Genomic DNA, 19,343 nt, shown 5'->3' on the forward strand with positions numbered 1-19,343 from the left:
ACACTGCAAATCAGGCACAATGAAGGGAGCAGGATTTCCCTGGCAACACTACATTTCATATGTCGAAACGACAAGTGCTGGCAGGCCTCCAGCTGTACTGCAGCAATCCTATGACAGTGATACTGTTGCAATGTGTAAATAAAATTGTTTTGAAAGTGAAGTTTCTATTGTTAAATAAGAAAAATTGAAAAACTGGGGAATACAAACAAAACAGTTTGTATTTTACCAAGCTTGACGAATTTGACATTGTGACAGGTTGGCTTGTTATTGCGGAAATACACTAAAATCATGAACCTCGTTAAGCACAGTCTAGTTTTCAGTGGCTTTTCAGTGACTGCGGTGGCATCCTCCAAAAAGCTGCTCTCTTCTCTCGCCTGCTCTTCCTCACAGTCTGTCCCAGAAGAACTCCTTCCTCTCAGGAGATCACAAGAGCTAAATCCCTTTTTGTAGCTCCAAGGCCCACATCATTCAAAAGGCCAAGGCCAAGTTTCTTTTTTTCCCCTCACAAGCTCGCAGTCTTTGCAGTCCTTCTAGTTGCTGAGGGCTGATCTTCATTGCAGCCAGGAATTGATACTACCCCACAGTGGGCATATCCAAGCCAGCTTTAATCCAAGTGATTCAGACAGCGGCACTGACAGCAGTGCCGTGGGATTTGAACTCTGTTGCACACCCTGGGGACTTACCTGTTAGCTAGATGACTCTGACACCCAGAGTGTTTCATCTTCGCTGCCGTGTGTCCCCAGCTAGCTTGTTAGGTTTCTTACGCTGCGCCTTCGTATGCCATGCCCCTTCTTGCTGAAGCTTAGCCTTACTGCAAGCACTTCTCACAGAAGATGGTCCAGCAGGAAGGTTTGTTTTCTTTCTTAGGTCTCCCCAGGTTAGAGTTATTACCTCTAAAGCAGGATAGCATCTTCAAATCATAAGGTAATACATAAAGTGTGTGCGTATTTTAAAAAAGTTTTTAATTGTATTCTGGTTAAGAACACTCGTTAAGTAAACCAAATAACACAGCCAAGGTAAAGCTGTAGAGCTCTCATGTATGAATATGTCTGCAGAGATAACGTTTGCTCCTCAGCAGATAAGCATAAAGCATTAGGGGAAGAGGTTCTTTATCAAAATAGCCAGACCACCATCGAGTAAGTTGACAGAGCAGTTTCCGGCGTTGGACATTTTGTAATGTGCCTGGCTACTGCATTGCTGAAATAAACACAGAAGACGTCGGTCTTTTAAGTGGTGTTGTGTTCACATCATGATTGTGAAATGTAAAATAAGCACCCGCTGTTGTTGTTAGAATTTTGCATTTTTCTTGGCTATAGATAAAATGATGTGTTTTTTTCCAAGGTGGTCCAGGAGGAGATCCCAATTCCTTCGAGTTTTGTGAAGCTGAGTTATCTCAGCAGTCGAACACCAGGGTATAAAACTTTGCTGCGCATTATTTTGACACACACAACCATCCCTTCTGGAATGACAAAAGTCCATCTGACAGTTGCTGTTGAAGGACGTCTGCTTCAGAAATGGTTTCCTGCTGCAGCCAATTTGGTCTACACGTTTGCCTGGAATAAGACAGATATATATGGACAGAAGGTTTCGGGTCTGGCCGAGGCTATGGGTATGTAGAATCACCTTGATGTAAGCAGAAGCGCTCACACACATGAAGCCAGGAAAATACGGCTTATAAATTTTGTTGCTACACTAACATTCTTTGAAATCAAATGCCTCTTTAGCTAAAGTGACTCGTATGATTTCCTGAGAACATTTTTTTTCTTATTCTTCCAATGTCATCTCTCTAATTTAATCAATTTGAAAATCCCCTTTTCCCTTGGAGAATGGTTATGTACTAACAGCATTATATTCAGCTGTCTTTGTTTTTGAATGTTACTTTGAATATGACCTTTGGTGTGTCATTTTTTTCTGTCATTTTTTGGCTGTGACATTTAAAATGTCATCTCCACTTAGGGTTTACAAAATTCTAACTTTTAGGCATCCTTTCTTACTACATTTCACGTCCCCAACAGTTAAAACGTCTTGATTTGTTGTTTAAAGATGCTTATACGAAAGTCATTGTGTTTCATAGGCTTTCTTTACCATGCAGCACAAGCAGCTATTCTGAGAATTGCTACGGAAGTGCTGCCTGTGCAAATACATTTTATTTAGCCAGCCATTTTTTTCATTAATTTCATGGTTTGTTTTTTAAAAGGCTTGCTATTTTTTTAATTGAATTTGGGCTTATGTTGCTTAATGGACTAATCTTATAGATACCTTCCATTAAGATTATTTACCTTACCAGCAAAGCTCAGTATTGTGAATAAGCCCTATTCACTTCCTTAGCAGTTTTGTTTTGCTTTTTAAGTCAGTCAGGGGAATTATAGCAGGCTATAAACCAACAATAGCAAGGGCTACATGGAGCCCTCTACCCTTCCAAGGAATATGCCTCATTCCGTATATGAAAATGCTGTTCTGAGGGGCAGCCAGAAGCTCTCTTCAGGACCTGCTGTGTTATCCATACAGGCAGTTTGCCTGCAAATGGGCCCGTGCAAAGCCAAAAGGTGCCACGCAGGCTAAGCAAGCCCTGCAACTCCCAGAGCATCTAGTGCGTGACTGTGTCGTCGTGTGCGCCCAGCCAGGTAGTCTGCGAGGCAGCTGCGTGGAGAGGCGATGGGAGGAAGGAGGATTGTAGCACTTTCCTAGTGAAAGTGCTACAATCCTCCTTCTTAGGAGGATTTCTACTTAGAGAATGATGCAGACGTAGCCACTGGTGTCCACAAAGGGTTATGAGACAAAAATATGGAGTATGATTTACACCATGCCGTGCACATAGGAATATATCAGAAAACAAGGAGCTTATTCTAGGGCTGTGGTCCCACAGTCTGCTTCAAGAGATACAACTGCAGGCTGCTGCCAGCAGGGACGTTCCCTCCTTATCCCAGGGCCACCACTCGCATTCATTCGATCATGAAATGAGCCAGATCTGGAACAAATTCAGTTGAAAACTGAAGCAACCAGAAAATAAGTGATAATTTTTCAGCTTCATTAGTTTCCTGATCTGCTATGAACGCTAGTGCAAAAGCGCGGGTCTTTCTTTTCATTCCAGCCGTAGCTCACACATTACAGTGGCCTGAAGTGATTAAAACTCCACCCTCAGTGCAAGGTGTCCTGAATTGCTGCATCGTCATATCTGCATCTGATCTACCACATCTGGCTCACAGCTGCAGAAGGGTGGACAGCGTTTCGAAGGGGTCGGTCAGGTGCTGGCACTGGCACCAGAGAGGGCTCTGAACGTCCCGGGTATGGCGCGTGGTGGGGAGCAGGGGTGCCCTTTTCGGCCCGTCCGTCTCATGAAACCTCCTTGTTAGGGGGCAAATCTAGCCCTAGCCCGTTGCAGATACAGATTCCTGCTAGTGTTTTGCGGTGAGGGAAGGTGTTAAATAGGTTGTTGGTTTCACTTACACATATTTGTGCAAATCCAGAAATGAAAAAAAATTCCAGTGTGCCCTTTGGCACTCCCGTGGGTGATCAGGCAGGACCGGAGGGGTCACGGGTGCCACCGGGGGCTTTCCCCGGCAGGGCTCCGCGTGCCCTGTGTTCAGAGTCTGTCACTGCACGGTAACACGAAGGTGTGTGTTTGAGAGGGAACGGTTGAGTACGCCTGCTCCCTCTGCATCATTTCAGAGTCTTCTGATGATCATGAAGTCCAGTACATATCTGGACTTTAAAACAATTTAAATCAAATACGTAACATCTTATGAAATAATACTGTAGTTACAGATTCCCAAATTAGAAGTAGGTGAGCGTAATATGTTTAAATATGAATAAAGCTTATGCAACAGTGCTGGATAACAACTTTTAAATTATTTAATTGGTGCTTAATATTTTTTTTCTTTTCCTTAAAGTTTCGGTTAATTATGCTTCTTGCAGAATAGAAGCAAAAGTCTTTATATTTTAAGTAAGTAAGTGCATTGTTAGCATGCTTTGTTAGATTCCAATAAAGCTTTATTTAATTTGACACACTGTAGTACTCAGGGACTTTTATCTGCATCCATTATATGAATTTTTGTCAAAATAATTTCCTCTGCCAGTATATTACCAATATTTAATAATGCATTCTGTTCAGTTTTCATTTTAATTAAATTAAATTGTAGCAGGTTGGAGTCCTGGAACTCAGGAATATAACCATCTGCTTTTGGTTTTATAAATACTATAAACATCTTTATTTTTCTTCAGGGTTGTTGACAGCAACGATCACATAACCAGTTACAGAAAAGATGACTTTCTGAGCATATTTCCACACACAAGTGGCTCTGTTTAAATTTGTTGGAGGAATGTTTGCTGCTGTTTGTCTAGTCCCCACGTGCCGAACGAGAGGCCATTTTTCTCTTCTCAGAGTAACAACTGAGATGATAAAGTAGCATTTTTTTTTGTTCTGAATAAAAAAAACATCATGCGGATGTTGACACACAAAACCTTGGTGGTAAAGGCTATGTCCCCTTGTAATTTAACATAGAAAAAGGAAGGATTCCAGTAGCAATGCTCCTGTATAATAACTCCATACATGCTCAGTCTTACTCCCGCGAGCCCTTGCATCCTACCCAGCAGCATGAAGTGGCGCGGGAGGACTAACCCTTCTGGGTGTGACTATAAACCAGCCCTCAAGCAGAATAGTCTTAGGTCTTCTCTGTTTATTATTGTACTTGTTACATTGATTGAGTTCATTATATTCGTTGTTCGAAGAAGTAAGATGCTGGTAAGTACAACTATTTCAGGTGAGGCTGAAGCAAAGGTTACCGTCCTGGTTAAGTGTGTCTTTTATTTCTTACCTGTATTTTGGCAACAGCCCCCTTAAGCTGGGATATGCTGGCACTACTAAAAAATTATTGTTCCTTCTTCTAATTAGTTGTATGAAAATAATAGATTTTTGGTACAGATGATTTCATAAATCTTTTGAAATCCATTTTGAGACTGCAAAGAACAGCTGTACTTGCTGGCTGTTAGTGTCCAAAAAACACGGTCACTGCAGTTCTCCTTCATGCAGTGGAATCTCAGTCACCTCAAAAAAGGGCTATAAATTAATTTGACCAGAAAAATAACACCCCACAATGAGGGTAAGCTGACTGAGATTGTTGTTTCACTTCCAAAATTACATTTTGCAAAACCTGCCAGTAACAAAATACTTAATTTTCAAGTGGCACTGCAGTCACTTGGTTGCTCTTACAACTGTTATGCTTGATTACTTTGCATGCAAAACTGGATGGTACATCAGTACCTCCAGTTAGATGTTTCAGGAGACCCTGCTTTAAGATTACACAGATATTCCTTTTTGGAGCATAGCCGCCTTTGAGAAATATACTTTCTTTCATAAGCATACGTAGAAACACAGTTGTAGACACACATGAATGGGCATGTGTCCACGTGTGTCTCACTGCTGAGAAGGGACAAAAAGGCAGCTACAGACAATAATTATGAGAGCAGGGAACGGTGAACTTTTAAGAAAGGGGATGATTGATAACCTCTAGAGGGTATTTGGTAGCTCAGAAACATCAGCTATAGGCAGGGAATAGCAGACACTTTACAGCGTTAGCTACAGTCCTGGTAAATGTGCCGCTGTGGACCCATTGGCACAGATTCTCAGATGGTATAAATTGTTATACCTCCCTCGACCCAGATACCAGCACGGTACCTACAGCAGCTGATGAACTGTCCTGTGGATCTGCTGAGCAGGGCTGAGCGTTACAGGTCTTTACTCTTTCCAAGTATATACATCTGACCCAGGATTGAATGTGTTAAGTGCATGATTGGAGTGAAGATGCTAACGAGTAGGTGGCAAGTGTGAGGTTGCTTCATAGGAAAAAAATCTACCCTTTATCTTCTCTCTGCATTAACACCTAGAAAATAGCGTGTTTGGTTACTGAACCTTGATGGCTCATCCCAGCGCAGGATGTGGCTGTTCTGGAAGAGGGTCCATGCCCACAGCGGGGCACTCAGCCCAGGGAGCTACCCAGAAACATCGCTGCTGTTAGTCATAAGAGCTCCTGTAACAGAGAAATTGGACAGAGTAGCTGCTGGACCCTGAAGCCTATAATGTTTGAAACATACAATATTTACAGCACTTAAGGAGATGTGATTTTTACAAGTCAGAGTTTAGCTGCAAAAGCAGGTTCGTTCTTCTAAAATAAAGCAGCAGCTCTACGTGAAGTTGCTGTAAGGAACAGCTTTTCAGTTTACCATAAAACATTTATCTCACAAACACAAACGCTCCCTGCAAAATCTTTTGATTGCATCCAGTAATGGAATTTAGATAGTATTAAAACTATTTATGGTTCAAGTAAAACGTACCTAAAGCTGCTACATAGAAAAAATGAGAGGAAAATATTGATAAATGTCAGAAAACTGTTTTTTAAAATATTTTTTATTTGGTATATTAAAATATTTTAAAGACATTTTTATTTTGGAAAGGCTGACCTATCTCAACACTTCCTAGATCAAATTTTGGGATTTGGTGTCAAAGTAACATTCTTCCTTTATGAATGAGTTGCACTGAAATCTAAAAGGGTTAACTAGAGGAGATAAATAACGTTTTAAAAAAAAGTTGGTATACGAGATACACCAAAATTAAATTTTGAAGAGGTTTTTTTTTGTTTTACTGAAGTACTAAAGGGAAGGTTGTGGTCAGTTTGAGCGCCCCCAAAAACCACCATCCTTAGGGAAATTCAAGATTTTCAGCAGGTATTTTGGCCAGCTGTAGAGGGGAGCCATGTGATGTGCAAGCCTGTTAAGATAAATGTTTAATTCTAGAAATTTTCAGCTTGGCAATCCATTTCTGCCTAACTACAGTTTTTTACAGTTAGCAAACAAACTAAAACCAGTTTGTTTTAACATGGATTCTTTCCTGCTTAAGCTGTTATTCAGGTAATTAGCAGAAATGCAATAAACAATCAAGTCAGGAGTCATTGGAGAATGACTTGCTTAAGAAATCCATAACTGATACCACAGAAAATTTTCTGCTTTGAAACAGTAGTAACTATAGCTGTAATAACATACTAATCTCTTAAAATCCTTTTTAAAAAATACCATTCAACAATAGCAATCAGGCAGAGGAAAATTAGTGGCATCATTACTTGACAGATGAATATCAAAACCTGGAATGAAAAATTACCTAGCAGTTCGCAGAGGAAAAGGTAGACTGATAGATGTTTAATTATTTGTTTGCAGTGTCGGTGGGGTATGAATATGAAACATGTCCTGATTTTATTCTGTGGGAGAAGAGAACGGTAATCCTTCAAGGCTTTGAAATGGATGCTTCAAATCTGGGAGGCTGGTCTATAAACAAACACCATGTATTAAATCCACAAAGTGGTAAGTCCTTCCTTTATTAACTGGCCACGCAGAAGAAGAATACAAATTTTAAAGGAATTAATTGTTCAGATTTTAAGCATTACACTTCCTAATGTGTAATCCTCTTTGTTTGAATGTGCACCCTCATTTATTGAGAACTGTACTGTAAATGCCATCTGAAAGGATATTTTTAATGTTCTGGCTCCCAGGTATTAAACACTGATATCACTAACTCTTGTGATAGCTAACACGTTTTGGTCATTTGGATGGATAAAGGGCATACTAATTTAGGTTTGTTCTCACGCTGTTGGTATAGAAGTACCACCTTTTAGGTCAGTTTATAGTGTGTTATATTCTCAGTGAAGCGCCTACACCCCTAATTCATCCTATGACTGACATCGGTTAGTAGCATCACAGCACCAGGGAGACAAACGGTGCAGGAAAACAGGCCGGCTGAGTGAGAGGTAGCACTTCTGAAACCACTTATGCAGAAGCTTTTGTGGCTGCCCACTCTGTGGAGAAGCACAGTAAGTTACTCTTCAGGACAAGCAATCCAGCACCTTTCGAAGCATTAGAAAAACAGCTGTAAACGCTTTTGGTGTCATAACATTAACCCTGCGTAGAGATTCAAGCATGGAGACTTGAATCTGTTTTCTCATTGCTTTTGTTTTATTCCTGGGCGTTCTTCTTTTCCTCCCTTAACATCAGGAATCAATCAGGAATTAGTGGGATTAAATTATTAAAATAATACTTGTAGATAAATTATGGTAACTAGAAAAGTATGGTTTTGCCAATAAACAGGTATCTCACTGTCCAGGGGAAGAGAAACTTGGGGTCAGATTTCAGCACTTATAAATCAGCAGAGCATTGGATTCAGTAAAGTTGTCTCAATTTCCTCCAGCTGAGAGTCTGTCCATGAAAATCTATTTCCATCTGCAAACTTCTGTTAATGAAGATTCATGCACAGCTGTACAACTGTCAGGTTTTTACAAGTTCTGTTGTTGAATGCGTAGCTACGGTATAAATATTCCAAATACAAAAGGTCAGATTTAGTTTGTAAATTATCTGGATTTCTGTTTTGATTTAAAATAGTTTGACATTTTAAACAGCGGTTCTTTCATACCCTGTCTCATTGGTTTGTATAGATTGTCTTTTAAATGCCAGCTATTGACATTTAACACACAGAGAAATCTGACCTCAGCCAGCTCAGCCCCCAACTGCGAGCCCCCTAGTCTACTCCTTAGTGCCAATTTACCACTTGCATAGTTTAATTTCAAGACTAAATTGCTGGCGGTAACTCCAATTTATATGACTATCTGCTAAGTGCAGCGGTTACTACTATAATTCACCCCATAGACACTAACGTGTTCTGAGATTTTGTAAAGTATACAATTATAATCTGAGCAGGGCTAAATCATTGCTTTCCTGAGCACAGGGTAAACGGTGACAAATTGCTTCCTGGCCCTGTCTCAGCTGCGTGGCTGAGAACACCAGAGAGCACTGCCCCGTCAGCCACACGCCACCTCCTCTGAAGTCATCCGGGCTGCGCCCGCTACCTTCAAGCATGCCTGACTTGAAATCAGTGGGTCTCTTCTGCTTACAGTTTGCATGTGAGAGCATCTCCAGTGAGGACGACAAAGCCCAGCCAGAGCTAAGTGATGTCTCAGATGTTCCCTGTGATTACTGTGGGCTTTGAGCATGCACACCTGGCTCCTAAATAGGAACTAAAAAACCAGGACAGGAGCAGAAAAGACAGTGACTATACCATAGCTGGTGCACACCTAACAGAGCAGCCGGTAGGCTCGCGTTAAAGTAACAAAACCAAACAGTGAACTGTGTTAACCAAAAGGATAAAAATAACAAGTGTGCTTCCGGGCTTACCTAGAAACTAGTGAACCGCTAATTTCATATATATAAAATGCACTTTAAATAAGGACAAGAGTGTGATTCAAACTTAGAATTATACATTTCAGACTTATCTCCGTGCCACCGCAAGTGAAATGAAAAGCATGAGTAGCCTTCTCGAGTTTGAATATATTGAGATTTTTCACTTTTAATTAAAGCATTCCCTCTGTATGTACGAAGAGCTGCTCTTTTTAGAAGCATGAAACTTGCATCTGTTTTTGAAACACTGTCACTGGATTAACTACAGAAATAGCATTGGAATATAACAGAAACGTCTCTCTAGAAATTCCCTATTGCAAATTACAATTTTGTTTTCAAACTAAAACTAGAAGCACTTTGCTTGGTTAGTTAACTAGTCCCGAGGAGCTTATATTAACTTCAGCCACTAAGCCTTGTCTTCCAGCAGGCCCACTGCTGCGCACAACGTTCCTACTCAGAGACACAGTGGACATGCTTGCCTCCCTCCCCAAAAAGGCTATTTGTTTTAGAGATGTTACAAAATAAACTAAGTACAAAAGAAAAGTTGTAAAAATAAATAGATGCAATTTTACAGAATTGCACTTCATAGCACAGTCTAAGCCATGGAGGTACAAGTATTGACATGCAGAAACCGCAGCAAGTAAAAACTGCGTTCTATTGCTAGATGTAAGTATCTTTAAGAAAAGAAAGAAAGAAAAAAAGATGTCCAATTCCAGCAGCATAGTTGTGAAATAAAATATATTTTTCCGATGTGGCTGTCACTGGAAAGTCAAGGTTTTTAAATGTATACGGTTTTGCATCAACATCACTGTTAGGTTAACAAGGGATCACATCCTGCTCTCAGCTGTACTAAACTGTTCTTTTCACACTTTTTTTTTCCCCTGCAGTTTAGAGGCTTGATCACTTCTAATTCGTGACATGAGTAGAGTTTAATATTTTCTAACACAAAGGTTTTGGTCGGTTTGGAAGATCGTCAAGGCATTTCTCATAATCAAGAAGAGAACACATACCATAAATACTAGTTCCTGTAGAGAGTCCTTTTAAAGACACCTATATCTCATGAATACAAATGAATGTGCTATTAACCGATTTTTCAGAGTATTCTTTGAATTAGATTTTACTTCTGATGGGCAAGTGTATTGATTCCGTTTTTATTTATCTGGGAGAAGGAGGAGTAATTTTACAGGGACTTTATGCTTTACGGTAATTTCAGCCCCAGTGCAACACAGCACCGACTAAAATTAAAGCAGCAGCTCGAAAGCCTGAAATTAAGCACATGCTTACGTTTACTGACAGCAAAACATATTCTCCAGAGCCCTAATTATTTACTGGCATTTGTATGAGACAGTCGAAGTATTACCTTTACGTTGTTAATTTCAGACAAAGGGCAGCATCTTCATTTAGTAGTATTTTTATCCGGTGCGTTAAGGGAGGATATTGCCATTATTTTTACTGGCATATTTCCAAGATGCTTTTTTTTAAGCCAACGTTCAAACAAATCTATGTATTCTGTCCTCTATTGTTCAGAAATAAATTTTTAAAAATATAATTCCCTTCAAAATAGCTATGGCAACACTCAGTAAATTCCAAGGAGAATTTTAGCTTCCAACTTACCTGAAAGCCACAAAAAAATAGTTTTACAAAAGTTGGTAGAGACAGGACATAAATACATTTGCCGTACTTTGGGAAAATTCAGACGAGTCTCAACACGTACTTCCTGCAGTATCTAGAATATGCTCATTTCCCAGTGTAAGAGTCCTCCAGAAAGTATATTCCCTTGTGTTTATTCCTTTAATCATGCACTTTTCCAATGAAGTACTGGGCTTTCCAAGGGAAATAAGAGATTTTGGACCGTGGTCTAGAAGAATACCTATCTTCCCTTCAGAAAGAGCCAAAATCTTACAATAACATGTCATTTTAAAGGTACTTAACTATATTGCCACATTGTTATTTAAAATAAACACTACAGCTATCAGCTTGATAAAATACACATTTGTACTGGCTCTGGTATCACCAACCTCATAATTGGGAAGACTTTCAACAACATATTCTGCAGAGCAGTGCTAAAATACTGACACGCTGGAAAGTTGTTTTAAACTTTATGGCAGAACTTAATATATTCTTGCTGGTAAGAAATTCACTTGTGCCTCGGAATGACTGCTTGACTTAACTTGGCTTTGCTGCACTTGGCACCATTTTTATATACCATGAAGGAGACTCATTTAAATTTGAATATTGATTTTGTACTGCCACTCAGTGCTCTTTTGTGAAAAATGCATAGTAGTCCTGCTATTAATCTCCTTTAATTAAATATTCAAACTGCCTAAGAAATTCCTCTGCTACCTAATAAAAATTTATGAATAAAATGAATATTAAAGTAGTAATCCCCAAGAAATCAGATAGCACTGCAATTAACAGTCAATTTGTTAGAGCATTAACCGACCATGAGTTCTCTTCATGATGTTGGCTTTTAAAATAGCCACTAACCACTAATCAACAAAATGGTGATGGTGAAGCTTGGGACTGCACAAAATTGGAAGCGATTAGTGGAAGGAACCCTGTGACAGTCTTTAAAAGATCCGATGTTTGTTGCTGTTTTGGTAATCTGGTTTTTCTAGAGGATTGCATAATCCAAAACCATGGAATAGTTTAAATGCTATACATTTGCTTTTTTTGTCTCTGTTTTCTGCCCCCCCTTAGGAATTGTACACAAAGGAAATGGTGAAAACATGTTCATTTCCCAGCAGCCGCCCGTCATCTCAACCGTGATGGGCAACGGACACCAGCGAAGTGTCTCTTGCTCCAACTGCAACGGTCTTGCGCTCAACAGCAAACTCTTTGCCCCGGTTGCTCTTGCTTCTGGGCCTGATGGTAGCGTGTATATCGGCGACTTCAATTTTGTCAGACGGATCTTTCCTTCTGGAAACTCAATTGGTATATTAGAATTAAGGTAAAAAAATAATTAGCTTTCTCTGACTGGTGTTTGTTATCCTGGCTGTGATACACCTATGAAAGCTACAGTGAGCCTTTTTTCACTCGTGACTTAAAGAAGCAGCCACGTTTAGTTGCCTTGTGAGTATGTCTCAGCGACTGTCAAACAAAATCATCAGAAAACTTACGCTTATTTAAATTCATCAGTTAAAAAGGGCATCTTAAGTGGCCTTTAGAACAGGGTTTGCATAATGAATTTCTACAAAGTGCAAAATTAATAGAGCTAATTTTTCTTCCTGTGAGGTTTTTTCATACAATTTCTCAAAAAAGTCAAAATATTCCGTGCAGTGTATTTTTGAAGAAAACCCCATAATTCAATAGCAAATACGTGCAGTATCATGTCAGGTCACAGCATTATGGCTGAAGATAGACTTACCAGATTTAATATTAATACAGTTAAACTGTTCCTCATCTGTAACAGAGGACGTGACAGTTTAAGCGGACAAGAGCAAACCTGGCATTGCAGACTGACATGTCTCAGGCCGGGCCTGTGCCACCATTAACGACTCCCCCATAATTATGACTCCAGCTTCCCATTCCTTTTCAGGGCCAGAGCGGAAAGCAGGAAAGATTTCGGTCGCTGGTACACTAAATTTCTCTTACTTAACACCCATGAATCTCCTACTAGCTAGCATTGCTGGTGACGATGTTGTGTGCTGATTGTTCGGAATTGGCTTCACAATGCGCAGGCGGTAGAAAGGAAGCAGTGTGAGGGAAAGAAATAATACTGAGTAACAGGATAAACAATGTTTTGTTACAGGGATACAGCTCTGAACAGTCAGGCAAAGAATACAGTTTTGCTGAGGACTAACATTTCTTGTCTCTTTCTTTTTTTTTTAAACCTGAACTGATCTGTCTTACTAGGAACAGAGACACAAGACACAGGTAAGTAAAACACAGTAACAGCAATATGTGAACCATGTGCGAGGAAGCAGTCTTACAAAAGTCCTTTTAGAAGTCTGGATACAGAGAAACACTCTGAATTTAATAAATATAAATGTTAATCAAATTCACCATTGTTTATAGTAAAGGAGGTTTGATATGTTCCCTTAAAAGGGATGAAGTCTCCCTCTAAACATCAGCAAGCGGAGAGGGAGAGGTTTAAACGCAAAAGCTGCGAATGCATTTCATATTCATTTCACGTGATGTGTGAATGGTCAGAGATATAGCCAGCCAAGGAAACTGGAGTTTTAGCAACAAAGAAATAATAAAAAGTCACACAAGAGGGCTGTGCTTTAGCAGTTGTAGGATACTACGAACTTAAAATCTGCCACAGATGGTGCACAGCAGGCCCCAGAACTGAGGATGCTGTGTCACAGCTCAGTCCTTGCTTCTCCAGCTACAGCAAAAGCAAGCGGCTTCCCCCCTTTCCAGTTAGCATTTTGGCATTGCAATGTAGGGATTTCTTTAAAAGAATGAACATCATACATTAGGCTTCTCCGACGGACAGTGAGGGAGTTGGTTATAACGATCCAGCTGCAGAAATGACATTGCAAGCTAGAAAGAGATAGCAAGGCAGTCTGTATCCTTAGAAACAAACTTCTTAGCATTTCGGTACTTAAATGAGATAAATAAACCAGCACTAGTACAACCTAAGCTGACAACTTCGTGGCATAGTGGGAAGCAGAGTGTGGACTGAACGTGTGTTTGCAGGATGAGAGCGCTGGTTGGAATTACTTGCTTTAGCCACAAGAATGCTATTGAATACTATAGGTTATTTGCCAGCCTACTTAGAGATGTCACATCTCATTTTACAATGAAAACTTTAAAAGAAAGAATAATTCCTAGTTGGTAAGTGCAAGGTTCTATTTTTTAAATGAAGGATTGTTTTCCATTTGCCTTCATGCTAATCTGACCAGTATCACTGTAAACTAAAAAAAGCAGCAAATTGAACTTATTTACTCTGTAATGCATTCAGAACATGAATCAGGTTTTAAATTCAGGGGTTTCTTTTGTAAAGTAGAATTTTTTTAATACCTGCTCACTAGTATTAGTTTCTTGAGATGAACTTAAACCTTAATTAAATCAAGTTGTGACAATACTCAAGTACCCCAGCCCTATTAATTACAATAATAATTGCCTCTGTCAGTATTCTGTCCAAGTGAAATCTGTGGAAAATTGGAGGAAATCACTTGAAGTTAATGTAGTCTTTGAGGTTGGGGGGGAATACTCAGCAGTCCCACTGTATGCCATTCTCTTGAGGCTGTAAAGGCCATAGTCATAGTGGAAGTAACAACTAAAAGGTGTCAGAGGCTCACAACAGTCCAAGCAGGAAAAGGCTTCAAAATCCAGTTCCTCAACACAACTTTTAGCCTCCAAAAGAGCAGGGGAAAAGAGTTCTTTTTACCCAGGACAAAGAAAATACTGTGTAAAAAGGGATAGAGTTTGGAGACCAGTAAACAGAGAAGGCCACTGATCTTATTTTTGACTGTTTAAAAACAAGTTATCCCGTTTGTTTTTGTCATCAAGATTTTAATAAGAAACAACAAAGCTGATTAATAACTGGTAAAAATGGAAACTAGGCTTTGAGGTTACAGGGAAAAATTTTACTACAGGATAGTAATAACTTGTTCTGGAAAGATTCATTGTAAATCCTAGTCTACTTGATACAGTTTTTAATAGGCTAATTTAAATAACTCAGATTTAGATTTGGTTGCAAACTTCTGCAAACATAGCGAGTGTTTGATTTTGTTCCATTTTGTACTAATACTCTTTAAACATTTTAGTATGCAAGGCTTTAAGCATAAACATCAAGAGTTTTCTAACAGCCGGTCTATTAAATGTAATGACAAGGATGACAGAAAATGTGTCTACAAGGAAAGTATATAATGACCCCTGGTTCTCTGCCAGTTTCTGCATGATGAACAATATGTTTATTTAACATCTAGAATTCTCCTTGCAATTTTTTCCACAGAAGTATTTTATTAGAAAGTCATCTTCTGGCTGGCCAGTCTCTTCTGAGCTCACACCAGAGAGCACAAACGATTCTTAATGTTTTCAACAAACAAAGTTTTATAATACTGGTGAATCATAATTTGGCATTAATTGCTTTTAGCTCATTCTCTTACTCATGTGTCATCACACCACTGTCCTCTCATTCCCTATGTTTCCTTGGACTGGGTTTCACATCTGTTCCCCAACTGTGGGAATATCTCTCTCCTATTTCCCCCTTCTGTCTTTTACAGATGTTTATGACTAAGGTCAGCTTTAAGCTAGTCTAGCTTGTGGCCCAATCCTCAGCAATGCTGAGTAGTTTCTGTCCCTTTTTGGATGGAGAAGAGAACAGAGAAATAGGCCCAAGCTCTATCACATCTATCATGGTACAGCATTAGCCTTATCACTTATAAATGGAAATAGATTTCAGCTGATCATCTGTTAGAAGTTTCTTAGTAATATAGAGAGTACTCAGTAGATTGCTAAAATAAAAGGTATAAGTAATTTTTACATTGTTTTGCAACATTACTCAGTAAGGTAGAACTGTCTAATAGATGATTAATAAAGCTCAGTATCTGCCTCAGCCGAGCAAAAACTTCATATGTAAAGAGGCTCCATCAACCTGAAATCAAAATAAGTCAGTATCATCTCAGACATTACATATCTGTCCTGGAGCTTCTGCTAGTTCTTCAGTTCCGTTTTATCTAGATTCTTCCTTTCCTGGTTTGTTGTGGCCTGAAAACCCAGCCCTGCAGAAGAAGCTGTACACCAAGCGTTGTCAAACCCACCACAAACAGAACTGACAAAGCTGAGATGAGTAACTCGTTTCCCAGATTTGTTGCAGCAATCTTAAGTGTTAGTTAATGTACCAGTGTTAATAAAATGTCTCTAACAAAAAAAAAGAAATTTGGCAATCTTTTTAATCTGCAGATTGGCAAGTCCCATGTAGAGTTACAGGGGATGGGGGCAGGTCAGTGTCTTGCTCAGCTGCCTGTCAGAAATCTCCTCCTCCTCCTCCCCCCAGAGGAAAATGGCAGTGGTAAAAATACTGTCTGAGCACCAAAACAGGTGCCGGGCATTGGCCACCACTCTGCCTGTGCCCATCTCCCACCATTTCAGTAACCGACTGTGTGCTTTAAAGGATCTACATCTATCTGGGTTTTGATTTTATTTTATAATCAGAACTACACTGCAGTCTCACCAGGCTCAGGACACCAGCGTGGTGTGCCATGTGCTTAGACAATTTCCTCAAACTGGAAATTAACTCTCCAATCAAAAAGAAACAAAAAGTCTTACTGGTTAATAAGACGCAGCCCAGTTCTCCGATTAGAATTTATGATCCTTGCCATTTAAATTAACATATGTAAATATTTTTTAAAATAACATTTTATAATCTCAATAAGGCACTTCAGTGCATGAATTATGGTGCATTAATTCATGCCTAGTTGCACTGACAGTACTTGGCCTTCTGCCTTGCTCCTGACAATGCAGTCGGCATGAATTAAGGCACCATATTTCACACCTTCATATTTCCTAAGGTTTAGAAACAGATAAAAATAACCAAGAGTGGGTATTTGTGCCCATGCAGAACAGTCTGTGATTCACTTTGCTGCAAGTCGTAGATTTGTTTTCAGTGCCAAGAGTAGTAGGACTTAGCAGGTATAGAAAAATGACCTTGCTTTTGGTAGTAATAATTATAGCTAAGCTGCAGTCACTCCAGTTAGCTTTATACTGGGTGTAATGGTACTAATGGACAGACTAACTCCACCAATACCACTCTCTGCATAAGTTCGCTACCTGGTACATAGCTGGCTGGTCAGGCTCTGCCGCTAGTAGCGGTTCCTTCCTTCTCCGCAGCGGTGCTTGCTTAAGCTACATTAAAGCTGGTCTCACCTATGCCTCTGTCATCTCCAAATCATTAAACAGATGTCTTCAGAAGTGTTACGCTACCATGAACAGAGATTAAAAAGAAAAACAATTTAACTTTCATGCTCTTTTCTGTTTTAGTACAAGCCCTGCACATAAATATTACCTGGCTGTTGATCCAGTGTCAGAATCCCTTTACTTGTCGGATACCAACACCAGAAAAGTCTACAAAGCAAAATCTCTCATTGAAACAAAGGATCTGGCCAAAAACACAGACGTGGTGGCAGGAACAGGTGATCAGTGCCTTCCATTTGACCAGAGTCACTGTGGAGATGGCGGAAAGGCATCCGAGGCATCTCTCAACAGTCCAAGAGGTAAGAAAAGAACCTATCTAAAGTACTTGGTGTTGGTCATCTGTCATTGCCTTCCATTACTTAGAAACTCAGATGCGACTAGATGTACAAAAATTGGTCTGAGGTGATGATTTAACCAACTATTAGCAAGCCAAATCATTTCATAAAGCTCACTCATGTTTTTAATACAACCGGTCCTTTATGAGGCAGTAGCATGAGCAGCAGGCTCCAGCTAGCATCCCCTGAAATACTCTTTCCTTCCATGGCAACACTCCTCTTTTACTACCTTTCTATTGCAAGGTGGCAGCATTTAATTATATTTAACTTTTAAGCAAATAATATGGTTGCAAAGTCAATTTTTTATATTTTATGCATTCAGGTGATTCTTGTAATGTTAACAGAGCTTACTCATACACATTAAGTCAGGGCTGTTCAAATCAGACAGCCAGCAAAATCAAGTTTATTTGGAACTCTAGTTTGTCTTTCCTCATTAAATGCACTTTGCAAAATATGAGCATCTCACCTACTGCACGTGAAATAAGCCTTTTGCTGCAGCCTTCCCATCAAGAGTACATCCTGTATTGTCACAGGCAAAATGCGTGTGAAGCCTTGAATCCCCACCAGCGCCACAATTGATCCCCTTGCAGCGTGCATTAGAACTGCGTTAAAGTCTCCGGATTTGGTGCTCTAAAGCAGCTGATCATCCTCACCTCCCACCGAAATCCCTGGAACAAAGGGTACTCAGCAGCTCCCATGGCAGAGCCCCGAATGGGCTTTTAGCATGCTCCCCCTGTAGCACACCGCTCCCTCCTAATGACTAGCTCTAAGGAAGGGGTTTGATTATTTTTCGTGAGCTAATAAAGGAATGCTGTATATCAGTAGGAAATTAGAATGTATATCCAGGCAGAAACACCTCTAAGACAAGCAAATTATCCTGTTTTAAGGCTTAGCAAGAGACACGTTGTAATTATAGAGTGACTTTAACATGTCTTTAGTGATAGAAGGTAAGTACAAATAAATGTTAATCTTCAGGCAGCTAATTAATGTAATGAATCAATTCTAAAAATAGTAGAAAACAAAGGTTTTCGGATCCTTTAGCAGCAAAATGATCAATGTTTTATTGCTGATTACAATCGATTATATCTAATTACAATACAATTAGTTGTTTCATCTTATTTTCTTATTGGGGAAGTATGTTGGTGAAAATTTGTAATACGCTATTTACTTTAAAAATACCCATGCATAGCTGGCTTCCTTAACAGAAGGTTCTAGTCTTAGAAATTAAAACGAATAAAAGTACAATTCATGAGTTCTGGGGCAGCCAGAAAATATTAAGAAATTAACTGTTAGCAGACAATGGCTCATATCTTGGCAAATTCAGGTAATAGCTCCCAGCTGCTTTTGACTTATGCATCTACTCTACATTACATCGGTTTGAAATTGTCAGATTTGTTATGTTTTGGGGTTTGGATTTTAATCTCAAGGAACTATGGACTGCCACATTCCCTTTTTGTACAGGGCCTAGCAAAACACAGCATCAACCTGTAGTCACCAGCACAGTATGAACAATTAGCTGTGTATTATCATAATGGCCTTGTAAGTACATGTCCTTGTTTTCCTCTAAACTGTAAGAGGTTGAATAACCTTGGAAAGTAGTAGGAAGTATTTGCCAGGTACTCATAGATCAATAAACCTAAAAGTCTCACATACTTAAATACAGTTTTAGAAATTCTTTTGGATCACTTATTTTGCTCGTTATTGGAATAATTGTCAAGTCAGAAGATATCACATTTCTACTGACATAACATTCAAACAGCACACACAAAAATATTTTTTCTAGGAGGCAGGAAACACTGGCAAAAATGTCGGTGAGTCCACAGACTCACCAACATCTTATCCATGTTCAAAAATACGTGAACACAAAGCAACGCAATGTTATGTATTTGATCACAGAAATAAATGAATTGCTTCTAATTTCTCACCTCT

The 19,343-nt window shown here is 39.5% G+C and overlaps 1 protein-coding gene across 1 annotated transcript in view; it reads left to right on the top strand.

Moving 5' to 3' along the window:
• The window catches only part of TENM1 (teneurin transmembrane protein 1), a 253,686-nt gene that overhangs the window by 179,713 nt on the left and 54,630 nt on the right, over nt 1–19,343 (top strand). The window contains exons 17-21 of the mRNA XM_009331179.1: nt 1,342–1,609; nt 7,207–7,350; nt 11,914–12,163; nt 13,069–13,089; nt 17,146–17,378. Coding sequence (XP_009329454.1) covers nt 1,342–1,609; nt 7,207–7,350; nt 11,914–12,163; nt 13,069–13,089; nt 17,146–17,378 — 916 coding nt within the window. The remainder of the gene's footprint in view (nt 1–1,341; nt 1,610–7,206; nt 7,351–11,913; nt 12,164–13,068; nt 13,090–17,145; nt 17,379–19,343) is intronic.

The sequence above is a fragment of the Pygoscelis adeliae genome, unplaced genomic scaffold (assembly GCF_000699105.1).
Source record: "Pygoscelis adeliae isolate BGI_AS28 unplaced genomic scaffold, ASM69910v1 Scaffold100, whole genome shotgun sequence".
In the NCBI taxonomy this organism is placed as follows: domain Eukaryota; kingdom Metazoa; phylum Chordata; class Aves; order Sphenisciformes; family Spheniscidae; genus Pygoscelis; species Pygoscelis adeliae.